Source organism: Euwallacea similis, chromosome 8, assembly GCF_039881205.1.
Source record: "Euwallacea similis isolate ESF13 chromosome 8, ESF131.1, whole genome shotgun sequence".
NCBI classification, from domain to species: Eukaryota; Metazoa; Arthropoda; class Insecta; order Coleoptera; family Curculionidae; genus Euwallacea; species Euwallacea similis.
In genome coordinates this window covers 1,514,365-1,526,795 of record NC_089616.1, presented here as the reverse complement: position 1 = coordinate 1,526,795, position 12,431 = coordinate 1,514,365, and the positions used below count along the sequence as shown (strand labels likewise).

Genomic DNA, 12,431 nt, shown 5'->3' with positions numbered 1-12,431 from the left:
AGAAAAGTCTATACAGGATGTTTCATAAGTAGCACGTTCAAAATTCGAGGGGTGAATCTATGGGTGGTTTTTTAAGGAAAAAGTTCGCATGAATGTGGGTCCGTTTGTGCTTCTTGTCTAAAATACCGTGTAATAAAAAAATATTTTTTTTAATTTTTTCCCAACAAGTTTCTCTTACGGGATTACCCATTTTTTATGAAAATTGGGAAGCGTAAGATCGGTGTAGAGTCACATATTTCAAGGGAAAAACGATGTTTTTAATTTCGCCAGTAGCATCCCCGCTGACGTGACCCTGAATGTTTGAGATTAAAAATGTGATACATCACTGGTTTTTTAAAAATAAAAATAATTTTCTGAATGTTCTATATTTTTGTCAAAAAAGCTCCCTGGAAATTTTTCATGACGTCAGCCGTTTTCATGGAGAAAAATTTTTAAAACTACAAAATATAAATTAAGTGTTGAAAGTGTCCTTCACCTGCAATGCATGCCTCGGCCCTTTGCCATATATTATCGCGCACTCTTTGAAAAGTCCTTAATGTATTTTTTATTGTGTTAAACGAATGAATTATGCAATTTCTCAGTTGCGGATTATTGCGTTTTATTTTTTCCATGAAATCGTAACGTTATGAGAAATATTCATAAGACCTTTTTTCACAGAAATGGGAGGCATTAAGAAAATTATTTTTATTAAAAAAACCGGTAATATATCACATTTTTTCGTACATTTCGACATTAATGGGGACGCCACTGGTGGAATTAAAATCACTGTTTCCTGTTAAAAGATGTGTCTCTACACCTACTTTACGCTCCTCAATTTTCATAAAAATGTTTAATACCACAACGAACTTATTACGAAAACCCTGTATTTCAGGTTAGTTCAGTTCAGGTAGATTAGGAAGCGAAAAAGATTCGTGTTCATATGAACTTTTTTTCTTAAAATCATCGACAGATTCACTCCCTGAATTTTCGACATGCTATTACAAAACACCTCGTATAAACACAGGTGGGGAATCGCTTTAAATCGGAAAAGCAGGGTGTTAAGAAAATTAACTTTAGTGCTTTTCAAAAAGCTCAGTAACCTGAACTAACCGGAAATTCCTGGATGCACCCTAATACGCGTTATAAGAAGTTTTTAAAAAATGAAAAAAAGGCTTTTTTTTAATTTCGACACCCTGTGTTTGAGCGATGAATCCATTAGGGATATGTGTTTACGTCACTTGTTGCCGTATTTTGACTTAAGGAACGTTCCCTTAAATTTCCGCGATACGTTCGGAGAACACTCTGTATAAACAGACGTGTCTCTACCGCTGCGTGCACAAAGAATGCATGGAAAAATGCCTGTTTTCTCCATTAACTCGCGCTCGTAAAAATTGAGTAAACGGGACGCACTGATAAGAATCAGAAATGCCTCTTCTGCCTCTTGCACAATGCCGTTTTCCGCTTTAAACTTGACACGTGCATTGATTTTTTCCTCCACAATTCAGTTTTTAAATTGAAAACAAGACACACGAAGAGTGTCACTCAGAAATACCTAACATTTGTGTTAGGTGCCACAAGGTTTGAGCAGATAAAAATTTCATTTCCGCATTCTATGTAGGGCGGTTATTAACTTTTTTTGGCTGCAAATTAATAACCTGCTTTACAGGCTATTTTACAGAACTGACTCTTGGGTATTGATTGTAATTCCTCATTAAGATGTATATAAAAAGCCCGAAGCACCTGAGACTGAGGCCATAATGAGTTTTGTCTTAATAATTCTCAAAATATTGTGAGCAAAAGGTAAACGCAGTGACGGCGGGGACCGCCATTTTCGAGGTTAAACCGGCTCCTTTTACGACTTTTTAAAATTTGAGAATCTATTACTCAGGATCGAGCTAATGTGATTATTAAAGCCCTTTTGTCAAAACTAGAAGCCTCTCGCTGTTGAGGACTAATTTGCGCAGTTAGATTTAATCATAATTTTCAATCAATGAGGCAAATAATAAGTAGTTAACTCCCTGGCGTGAATCTAACTAATTTTGTAAACTCCCAACGATCCGTTTCTCCCGGTTATCTCCGGAACTATTCGGAAATTTCATTTTTTTCAAGTCGCCTGCGACGTCAGAATGGCGGCCTGTAATTGGCCGATGCGGAAAACTTAAATTCAGGGGCGCCATGTTAGAATGTGGTTGCTGTCACGTGAGACGAGCTTGAAGCTGTCGTTGAAGTTTTCCGCGAAAATTGAAGGAAAAATCGAGAAAATCGGTGAAAATGTCCAAAAATGTGGGTGTAAGAACTCCCGGGCGTTTCGCGGGGATTGGAGGTGGGGTTTTTCTATGAGGAAGCAACCTGAAATGGGGGCCAAGTGCAGGCAAGAAAATTGTATGTGATTAAAGATATTGTCCACAAAAACACGGGGGGCCTTTCTTCATTTTTATCGTAATTGTATGTATTGTCGCTGTTTCGGTACGATATAGTAGATTTTTGGCGGATTACACACAAAACCATCATTTATTTTTAAACATCGCATTGCTGGGTGATTTCCTGTGCATGAGCAAACTTCATTTTCCGATGTGTCCGCCACTGGAAAATAGCATTGGGGGGTGAGAGAGATAAAATAAGAAGCAGGGCTCAGCTGGTCGAAGCGACCGAGCAAAGTGCGAAGTTTCTAAACAATAAACACCCCGTCACACTAATTACGGCGGAATGCTTCGCAAAAGGTCCTTAATCTACTACGAGCTCGTTTTTTCTCAGCTCTTGTTGTTTTATCATAGGCAGAATGATTTATATTTGGTTCGTGAGAGATTAGCAATTATTACAATCTAGAGACCAGATCAAAAACTGGCAGTTTCATAATGAATAACTCTATCGTTGCTGATGACCACGCTAGTGAAATTAGGCGGCTCTTTTAGGGAGGAAACGTGAATTTTCCCTGCTGTTTTCCTCATGTCTCATATTTCAAACTAAACAGCAAAAAGGACATTATTATGCTGATTATATTCTCGGGTACATATTTCTGGGAGGTTTCCCTCAATAAGGCAATACAGATTAGAAGTGACAAGCTCTCAAGGAGCGGAAGAGCAAATTGTCACGTGTCACCGCAACAGGACTTCCCTTTTCTATAAATTTGCAGGAATTGAAGAAGTGTGTTTTTTATCTGTCTGTCCCTTTGGAAATTTGGGGCGTTTTTCCTGACGTGTCACACCCTTCTTACATCATTTGTTGTTTGTAGTTAGGGTTTTAACGGTTTACTTTTCGCTCATGGGGGCTTTCAACCTTATAGCTGCAGCTATTCTAAATCTTGGAAATTGTATAGAAAGGTATAATGATACAAGAAGTCATTTACTAACACAAGGTGTTGCATGACGTTGAAGACGCTGTTGACGTTGGTGTTTTGACGGTACCTATTTGCTTTATCTCAAGCCTGATAGGGTCGTTTCCCCACCTTGTAACTTTAGAGTTTGCTGCCTTGATACTTCATTACATTCAATTTGCCATTATGTTCCACGGTTATTTATCCATTTTTTTTGTTATTCTTTGTACAAATTAATTTCCCTTTTTCCTATTGATCCCTTATAGTTCCACCGACTTGACATGACCTAATATCCCATGATTTCCACCATGGGCAGACACTTGGACCAAAGTAGAGTCGTTTACCTGCACAAAATTGAATGAACTACATGCTCACTTTTTTTAAATGCCCGGTGCCTACTCAAATCGTAAAGAAAGGTTAATCAGAATCCCTGGCCTTCAAATATCGTATTTCCAAACAATATCCCACTGTTGTTCAAACAATTAAAAATAAAAATTGTCCCAAGGCGAAAGGCGCCAAGACGATTGTTATTTTGCTTAGTTATTAAAGTCTGTAACATAGTACGTACTTACTTGTCTTTTCTAGACTTTAATTGATGTCAATTAAGGGTCAATTTATTTTATTAAAGATTTGGGATATAAAAAGCTTACTGCCATGCGTTACGTCACTGTGTTCTAGATATTTACTGATTTGGGTTCACTTTAATTGGGATAGAATCGGGTGATTGAGTGTAGCATTTCTATTCACCATGCTTGTGCTTATCATTAAATACTTTCACGGTAATTCCATGAAAATTCCATAAAATCGGTCTTTTCAAGATGTTGGCCTTTCGTTAATATCCATTTTAGGTGAAATTTGATTGAATTTATTTTTATTATTTATTTGACCAGTTTAACATATAAAATTTTAAATTTTAAGGTGATTGTAAGAAAGTGCGACATACGTCACACAGTTAAATGTGGTAGAAATTACCCAGTTAGTAGAAGTAATTAGCCAACAATGGTTAACCGTCACACATTGTGCAAACTTTCAACTAAAATGCATCAGCTGAAAGATTTGTAAAAATCATTAATAACCGGTGTGTCAAATCGAGACGGTAAACGAGCGAAAAGTGACAAATTTTATCGGGTGTAAAGTACAAAGAAAAACCATTAACTCTAGAACTATTAAGAGAAAAAATTCAATGGGATCCAAAGTAAATAGTCCAGCTAGACCCTTATGAAAATTTGCGATTTTGCTGAGAGAGGAATTTATGTCACAACTGTTTACTTAAGTATATCGATTTGTCGATTTGAAAACCCCGTGAAGACCCAAATTGCCTAAATAACTCGAACAAAAACCTAAATTAATTAAAGTTGAAAGTTTTTGAAGCCGAAAACTATTCTTGATTCAAGAATATATTTGTTGGCAAAGGGGATAAAGTTATGGAGGCAGCGCTGAATAGAGAGGGAGCTTTTAAAATTTTAATTTTTAATAAGTGAGTCCTAGCTAATCCGATAAGTTATTCCGAGTAGTCATTAAGCACTTCGTTATTATGAGGGCAAAAGTTGTAACAGAATAACTTATTAGCTCTCAGCACGCAATACTAATTAGGTTATTGTATGATCTCAATTTGGGATATATGTGATGCCTTTCGCAGAATGATTATGGAATATAGCCTTAAACAAAACAAGAAAATTAGAGCATTCGACGCAATCATGATTATTTCAAGTTTCTAAATGGACATATTTTGTGGACTATGTAAGAAAATTTTATGATTTTCGCAAAGGCTCGGCAAGGGTTCATCGAATATGGATATGTCTAATAAGAATTGACGTCAAGTGGCCCACAAAGTCGATCCGAAAATCTACAGGGTAAAATTTTTTCGAAGGGTCAAATCCCCTTTTACCGCCCCAAAATGTTGCAATCAGAACCCAAAAATAAAAAAATACTTTCAAATAGCTATATGAAGCAAAACTTTTGGAGGATACTGTATATGCGTGATGCGCAGTGTTGAGTGAAACTAGTAGAGTTCTGCACTTTTTACTCTGCGGTATACTAAGCAATAAAAAGACCCTGGTATATCATCATGACGTTGACAGACGATCTGTCATTGTCATAGCTCCCGATTGACCATTGACGTTTATTCTATATAAATGAAATTCCAGATTTCACTAATTTCAGGCAATCGGTTTTCATTATTATTTCACCTTGCAATTTTCTCTACTATTGCGGAATAATAATGCGCTAAAACTGCTTTCTGAGGTTCTATTTCCAATAACAAAAATGAGCCGGCATGAAGGCAAGTCCGGCCACAAAAAAAGGGGTCATATCTCATTGCTCGTTTTTCAGGTGTTAGCTGTGATTCCTGTTTAAAAGGTAACTTTAGAGGCCGCAGGTATAAATGTTTAGTGTGCTACGATTATGATTTATGCGCTGTTTGCTACGAGTCTGGTGCGACCAACACTCGCCACACTACTGATCATCCTATGCAATGTATTTTGACAAGATCTGATTTTGGTAAGTGTAAACTTAGGTACCTTGGTATGTAGTGATGTGTAATGTACATCAAGAAGCTATAAGTGGGTTTTTTCAACAAAACATCATGTAGTCATAAATTACCCCTACCAGATGCAAAACTCTTAATAATTTTCCTGTACTTAATTTTCAAAGATTAGGCAGCGCAGAAAGAGAAGCTTTCCATTTCGGATGTCATTATGAAGACCCATTTTTAAACGTGTAAATGCCCAGGTAGCTCCCCTAATAGGCACCTTCAGCAGAACATACTTGTTAAATGCCCTCCACGAATTGCCTCGATGGATTAATGGCCAGTTGTTCTGTGTATGGTTTAATCTCAAATAGGCCAGTTTTCATTTCTGTCCTCGAAGCTTCTTTATATCTCATTTTTATTAAATTTTTCCTTTTAAGATGTCTATTACGGGGGCGAAGCGATAAGTACCTTGGAAATGCCTCAATCTTACACCTGCCCTTACTGCTCGCGTATGGGATTTACAGATGTTACTCTTCAAGAGCATGTAACTGCAGAACATCAAGATACAACATTTGAAGTGGTAATGTATATACCACTATATTTGGTGATAAAAGCATTATGTAGCAATATATCAATGGGCGTAACACATACACATTCTTGGAAAACTTGTTGCATGCTTATTTGCACACCTATTGGCTTTTTTGCATTTGGTCACTAAACAAATAATTATTTGTATATAGGTATGCCCTCTTTGTGCTGCAATGCCGGGTGGTGATCCAAATCTTATGACTGATGACTTTGCTGGTCATTTAACCTTGGAGCATCGCTCTGGTCCTCGTGACCTGATTTCTTTTTTGGATGAACCTGTGGCAACGCGCCATAATGTAAGACGCATACCCCACACTTCAACCTCCCACACTGGAACTGGGAGAGGAGCGAACTCTTTAAGACCCCGTAGATCCAACATGCACTTTAGGTATGCTGTTTATTTTGCTCAGATTATTTTTTTGGTTTTTGTTTAACTATTAAGCCCTAGTTGTTCCATATATATTAGTTTTTCCTGGTGCGAGATGTAACAAAACTATTCTGTACCGCGTAAAGATAGAGATTTAGTGTTTTCAGCTCAAGCGGATTTTCATCTTTAAGTCCATCAGGTCGTGAAACTGTTGATCCAATCGCAGAGCTTCTTTCGCAGCTTTCGGGTATTAACTCTAGCAAATATTCACTGGGACATTGCAAATTTAGAATGTTTGTTTCAAGGGGTGCGACGTTCTACCAGTACGACTTCAAACAGTTCCCCAACTCAATTGCAACAACTTCAGATGCAGTTACAGCTAGAGCGGCAACAGGTGAATGCGGCTAGGCAGAATTTGGAACGTTTTCCTAGACGCCCAACTCAAAGTCAAACTTTGAGGGAAGCCCATACTTCGAATTTTGGAACTTCGACGATTTTGCTCAACGCTTCTCCTGTGTTGGTTCAGCCTGCGAATAATACTCCTCCAGTGCCTACTCAGGGACTTAATTCGCAATTCTTGCTCTCTGGTGAGTAAATCACACAATCGGATTAAAAGCAGGTTACTGTAGAATTCCGTGACAATCCGTACATAGAAATGCTATAGGATTTTCTACATGTTTTGGTGGTTTTTTTTTAGGTTTGTTGGAAGAAGTTTCTTTAAATTCCACTGTTACGGAAGAGCGACAAGAGCGTTGTGGTTTTGTTCAGGAGCTACTTCTTTCGACAATGTCCACTGTCTCCGAGGAAGAAAGTTGCCAACAGAAATTCAATAAGTTAATTGAATCTAGTCGAACTGCTGGGCCCGATTCCACGGAAGAAGAAGAAATTAAACCTCCGCAACGCATGAGTAGTACTATACTACGTGGACGAGCTAGACAAGACAACCAAAACGCGAAGCGCAGAGCGGAGGCGAATCGCAAAGATCAAACCAGGGAGCTCTGTTTTGATGAAACCAGATAGTTTATTATTTAAGCGTTTTCAATTGTGATAGATTTGTTTTTTAAAAGTTTTAAGATCCGGCCAACGATGGGTCTTGGGTCTTGTTACAAAGAGTTTTGTAAAAACTTAATATGGCTATAAAAGTTATTTTTTGTAATTCGTAACTGTTATACTTTCGATTTGCATAACTTGCACACTTTATTCATTTTTATGTACGTTGGCGTGGATATAAATGATTTGTGACCGAATTTAAATAATAATTTCGAAACGTAATCTTGGTAATGTATACCTCGATTATTTTAGTTAATTCAATAAAAGACTTAATATGAAATCATGTTTCATTTCAATTTTACAGCGATAAAATTTTTAGAAGCGTCTATATTCTGAAGAGTGGCAGCTGGGTAACATTATTTTTAATGTCGACACGATGAATCAACTAAATTTTTTTAGGTCTAAAATTTTTCGCAAAAAAATTTTCATAATGTGCATTTTACTCCAAAATTTGATTTTTACAAAATCAGTGACCTACAGGACAATTTTGCACAAAAAAAATTAGTGAAAATTGAATGATTCAATTTCAGCGAAATCGGATTCCGCAGTAGGTAGAAGATATACCTTTAAGATGCTTTGGTCAAAACTCGAATCGGACAACTTCGATTTTTGGGTCCAAAAAATATCATGGAGACATCATGCAAATTTATGTGCACCATTTGTTCTTCAAAAACTGATTTGTGATAAAAATTATGACACAAAAAATTTCAATTAATCTAGTTTCAAAATTATTTGGGTTCGAAAGTAGAAACGTAAATGCTATCTTTCAGCAGCAGCCAGGTTAATTACTTTTTAAAATTGATGCCTAGGACTACGGTATATTTGGAATAACAACGTTTCGCTCGCCCGTGATAAAAATTATGGCTACAAACGAAAAAAAACTGTTTATGAGTGACCACATGAACAATTCTCATTTGCATTGTGGATTGTCTGAAACTTAATATGTAGCAGCTAGTGCCGAGCGTGGTGTTTAAGTAACGCTACCAGTTAGAACAAAACCAAGTGATATCACAAACGATGGTATATGAATTCACTTTTCAGGATTTTTTTCCTCCTCTAAGAGCAAGGGCTCAATAAAAAGGATGCTTCTGTATAAATTTGGGGCATAGGCCGCATGATTCGACTACACGAATGAATTAAAACCCATTATCTAAAAAATTAGTTAAATATATTAATTTCATATAAGGTTAACAAAATACACATTTGAGAAGATTAATGATATCAAATTTAGTCGTCCAGGTCAACCATATGTCCAGAGACAGTCGCTGATTGATGATATCTCCTTCTGTTTGAAAAATCTTCATTGTCTTCGTTTAATTGTGCGGTAGATACGTCCATCCCCGGATGCACAGGCGTTACGACGATCTGCTCATAGTCCACGACTCTTCTTCTACAAAATTAGAAAATTCCTGTTCAAAACGACACATAAAAAATAAAAGATGTTGATATGCTTACGCATATCGAATAGCTCTTTGTTTTTAGTCGATTTAAAATAACTACTAATAGATATTCAGCAAAATTGATGCATCTTTTTCCTTACCCAAAACACCTTAACAGAACTGATTTAAACCATCGCAGGAAGTGAAATTCGCTAGCCAAACCCGGTTTAACTGCAGGATTTGCTGTTCCAATGTACAACCAGATTAAAAACACGACGCTTATAGAAGCTACAGCGTATACCCAATTCACTAAGAACATTATTAGTATCTTTACTAATGCCTAGAAGGGAGCATATATTGTACCACAAATTAGATGAACTTTATGGAATATTTCTATGATCAGCACTTACTCCAATCAGTGACAACCATCTGTTACATAAATTAGAGTACCAGTTCTTTTGCTTTGAATGTATATGGTTTTTAGGTGCTATAGGGGTCGTTTCAGAATTCTCTGTTGGACTGGACTGAGAATTGAAATTTGATTCGCCCTTGATTGCAAAAAAGGAAAAATTAATCTCACTTATCTCTTCAAATATTTATATTTACAATAACTTACCCTTAAATTCTTATGCCTTGTGCGCTCGGGAAATAGTCTATCTAAGTCGTTGTCATCATCTACATTCACTGCAGTATGAACTTTTGGTCGATGAAATCTTTGCTCTCTTTGATGCTCTATATCAAAAGTTTGAGCCAAGGCAAAGTATGAATAGTCGATACAGGCGTATGTTATTAAGTAAGGCATTGTAACAATCGGAGCCAAAGTATTAATGTTTCCTATCATAATAAATGCAAAAGAAACTGCTGCCACCACGGCCATGGAGTAGAGGGGAACTTTGTTTGGGCCCCTCTAAAATCGAATGACTCCTTTTGTTCCGTTTCAAAATATTGCTTAATGTTAGGTTCGAAGGTGTATCTATTCAGAGCGTCCTATTCATTTGAGATAAGGCGAAATCGCAGACTTCTCATGTGAACCAAACAGTGACGTAGTAACGGGTAGAACAACTGATAGGCAAAAATCTGGGTATTGCCACTATTTGAAGGTAGTTTAATTAATTGTAAATACTAAATTTAGAATATTTCTTAATCTCCTTGGATACACCTTTATCCCCCAAATAGACACAGTTGTAGGCCTATATCTTACCCCCATCCCCAAAATCCCTATTCCTGGTATCACATTTTCCAACGCAATAGATTGTAAAACTCTAGGTGTGCCGTACATAGCACCTAAACAACTAGACATAGAAGATACATATAAACCAGCTAGAAAAAGGACTCCTATTGCTGATACTTTGGCAGCGATCATGTAGTCATTTTGCAACACATGTCTGGTGCAAGTGGCGCCCAAAAACAAAATGAAAACTAAATATAAGAACGTAGCAAAGCTGATTGCTGCTAATGTGCCATTTGGTATGTTTGTCGATGGTGCTTTAAGGTCGCCACTCATATTAATTCCAGCCAATATTCCAGTTATTGTGGGAAAGAATACTCCAAACACGGCAAACATTGAATAGCCGTCAGTATAATTAGGCCAAAGGTTTAGCTGCATGTTATTGGTCAACCAGCCATCAAATCCACTTTCTAAAAGGGCAGAATATAATCACTTTCTCAGGAAACATTAACAGGAAATGAAAGGATATTACCAATGTCAGTATGAACAAAGCTGCCCACCATAAAGTCTAATCCAGCCAGTAATAAAATTAGTAACAAAACGAACTGAATTTTAATGACCCATTTTACTCCTGCTATATTAATACTGCTTAGTAACACAACGGCTCCAATGGCGATTAGTCTGACGGCAGTTCCTGAGCCACTAAAACCTATCATCTCTGCTATAGATTCCCCAAATCCAAGAACGTTCAATGCACACCCCACTGCCTTAAAAATGAAAATTAAGATTGATAGATAATACATGAATACTGTTACGATATACACTAGAAAAAGAACTACCTGGCCAAAGCAGTATAATATACCCAGAGCGCCACCAAATCTGGATCCCAGCACATGCCCCAATACAAAATAGACACCACCACTTTCTATCCTACAGCGTTCACATATCCCTACTGCTGATAATACTGATATTAATGCAGTTGCAACTAAAAATATATGCATTTCATAAGCTTGCACTTGCAAGGGCAGTTTAAATAATTAACCTGTTGATAAAACTATTAAGACCCCACTTATTATTCCTGCTTGGCTAACAATCCAGCCAGATCGCAGGAATACGATGACACCCACAATGTTGATTAAACAAGAAGTAAAGACGCCATCCCATGTACCAAATAGTACTGGTTGGGATATGAAGAAGTTTGATTTCCACCATGGAATGTCACCCTAAGAAAAATATAAATTTGTTTGGTATTTAGGACTACTTAATAGGATATATTGGCAATGACCATAGCACTAAACAATCCTTGAAAAAGTGTCAAAGGACAAGAATTTTAAACTTATAAAAACCCAAACATACGTGAGTCAGTAAAGGTTAAAGTAAGAAATGAAATTAAGGCATATCTTATTATCAAATGCTTACTGCTTACTTCTTAATGCAACATTACAAATTATTGTTTTATAACTTTAAAGTTTGCTCTGAATTGAATTTAATTTGTAAAACAACTCACTTAAAAGCTACATTTTTTACTCTGATTTTCTCAAACATATCTACCTGTTCCTCAGCAAACAATTCATTGGCACCAGAAGCCTGATGTCCACCTGCAGCATAATGTCCACCACTCGACAAATCAACAAATCCACTTGTGTTGGCCCTTATCCTTTGGGCTGCTTCATTGCCCAAACCATATTTTGACCAATCAATATCCTTGTTCTTAGAATCGCTTTTATTCAATCCATCCATGATCTAGGCTTTATGGAATCAGAACTGCATTTAAATAAGATGAGTAATGTTTTACATATATATTTTATTACCTTAAAAGTTATGAACCATTTGCTAAAGAAGCGATATGTATCCAACTCATCTGGAAGATTAGACTATCTTAATACCGTTATCTACAATATGGAATATATTGCAAATTGAGTAGGAATCATTCATTGTTATTGTAATTTTGGTTTTTCAATAATTTCAGGTAGCAAAAAACAAAACATGTCACTAGTAGGGGGACAAAACTGTCAATCTATGAATTTTTTTTTCAAAAGCATTGACAGTCCAATGACAGGTGATGGCGTGACGGGTTTTCTTTTCAATTCCTTGAACAATCTGAATCAACTAAACCC

General features: G+C 36.7%; 2 protein-coding genes across 4 annotated transcripts; one reads left to right on the top strand and one right to left on the bottom strand.

Moving 5' to 3' along the window:
* The first annotated feature begins 5,422 nt into the window (after positions 1-5,422).
* LOC136410400 (E3 ubiquitin-protein ligase KCMF1-like) lies at positions 5,423-8,047 on the top strand. 2 transcript variants are annotated; one of them, XM_066392544.1, is made up of 7 exons: positions 5,423-5,573; positions 5,624-5,791; positions 6,200-6,342; positions 6,503-6,738; positions 6,876-6,964; positions 7,023-7,304; positions 7,415-8,047. In XM_066392544.1, exons 1-7 carry the CDS (start codon positions 5,558-5,560, stop codon positions 7,735-7,737), a joined length of 1,257 nt encoding a protein of 418 aa, XP_066248641.1. In that variant the 5' UTR covers positions 5,423-5,557; the 3' UTR covers positions 7,738-8,047. The 2 variants fall into 2 exon arrangements, with proteins under 2 accessions (XP_066248641.1, XP_066248642.1); XM_066392545.1 differs by having other exon boundaries at positions 5,424-5,573; positions 6,885-6,964.
* Positions 8,048-8,913: 866 nt separating this feature from the next.
* LOC136410294 (solute carrier family 12 member 8) lies at positions 8,914-12,332 on the bottom strand. Of its 2 annotated transcripts, none has more exons than XM_066392378.1 (10): positions 12,126-12,332; positions 11,866-12,078; positions 11,357-11,537; positions 11,154-11,299; positions 10,847-11,081; positions 10,348-10,784; positions 9,763-10,053; positions 9,557-9,694; positions 9,308-9,486; positions 8,914-9,157 (listed from the first exon to the last, which is right to left on the bottom strand). In XM_066392378.1, exons 2-10 carry the CDS (start codon positions 12,052-12,054, stop codon positions 8,995-8,997), a joined length of 1,959 nt encoding a protein of 652 aa, XP_066248475.1. In that variant the 5' UTR covers positions 12,055-12,078; positions 12,126-12,332; the 3' UTR covers positions 8,914-8,994. The 2 variants fall into 2 exon arrangements, with proteins under 2 accessions (XP_066248475.1, XP_066248474.1); XM_066392377.1 differs by having other exon boundaries at positions 11,866-12,062.
* Between the last annotated feature and the right edge of the window lie 99 nt (positions 12,333-12,431).

What these genes read in the sequence shown, in the direction of transcription:
- LOC136410400 (XM_066392544.1), top strand. An exon ending in GCTTCTTTCGCAGCTTTCGG is followed by an intron (nt 6,965 to 7,022) that starts GTATTAACTCTA and finishes GTTTGTTTCAAG; the next exon opens with GGGTGCGACGTTCTACCAGT. An exon ending in TTCGCAATTCTTGCTCTCTG is followed by an intron (nt 7,305 to 7,414) that starts GTGAGTAAATCA and finishes GTTTTTTTTTAG; the next exon opens with GTTTGTTGGAAGAAGTTTCT.
- LOC136410294 (XM_066392378.1), bottom strand. Translation starts at nt 12,054, where the DNA reads ATGGATGGATTGAATAAAAGCGATTCTAAGAACAAGGATATTGATTGG. An exon ending in TATTATACTGCTTTGGCCAG is followed by an intron (nt 11,082 to 11,153) that starts GTAGTTCTTTTT and finishes TTCATTTTTAAG; the next exon opens with GCAGTGGGGTGTGCATTGAA. An exon ending in GATGGTTGTCACTGATTGGA is followed by an intron (nt 9,487 to 9,556) that starts GTAAGTGCTGAT and finishes GCTCCCTTCTAG; the next exon opens with GCATTAGTAAAGATACTAAT.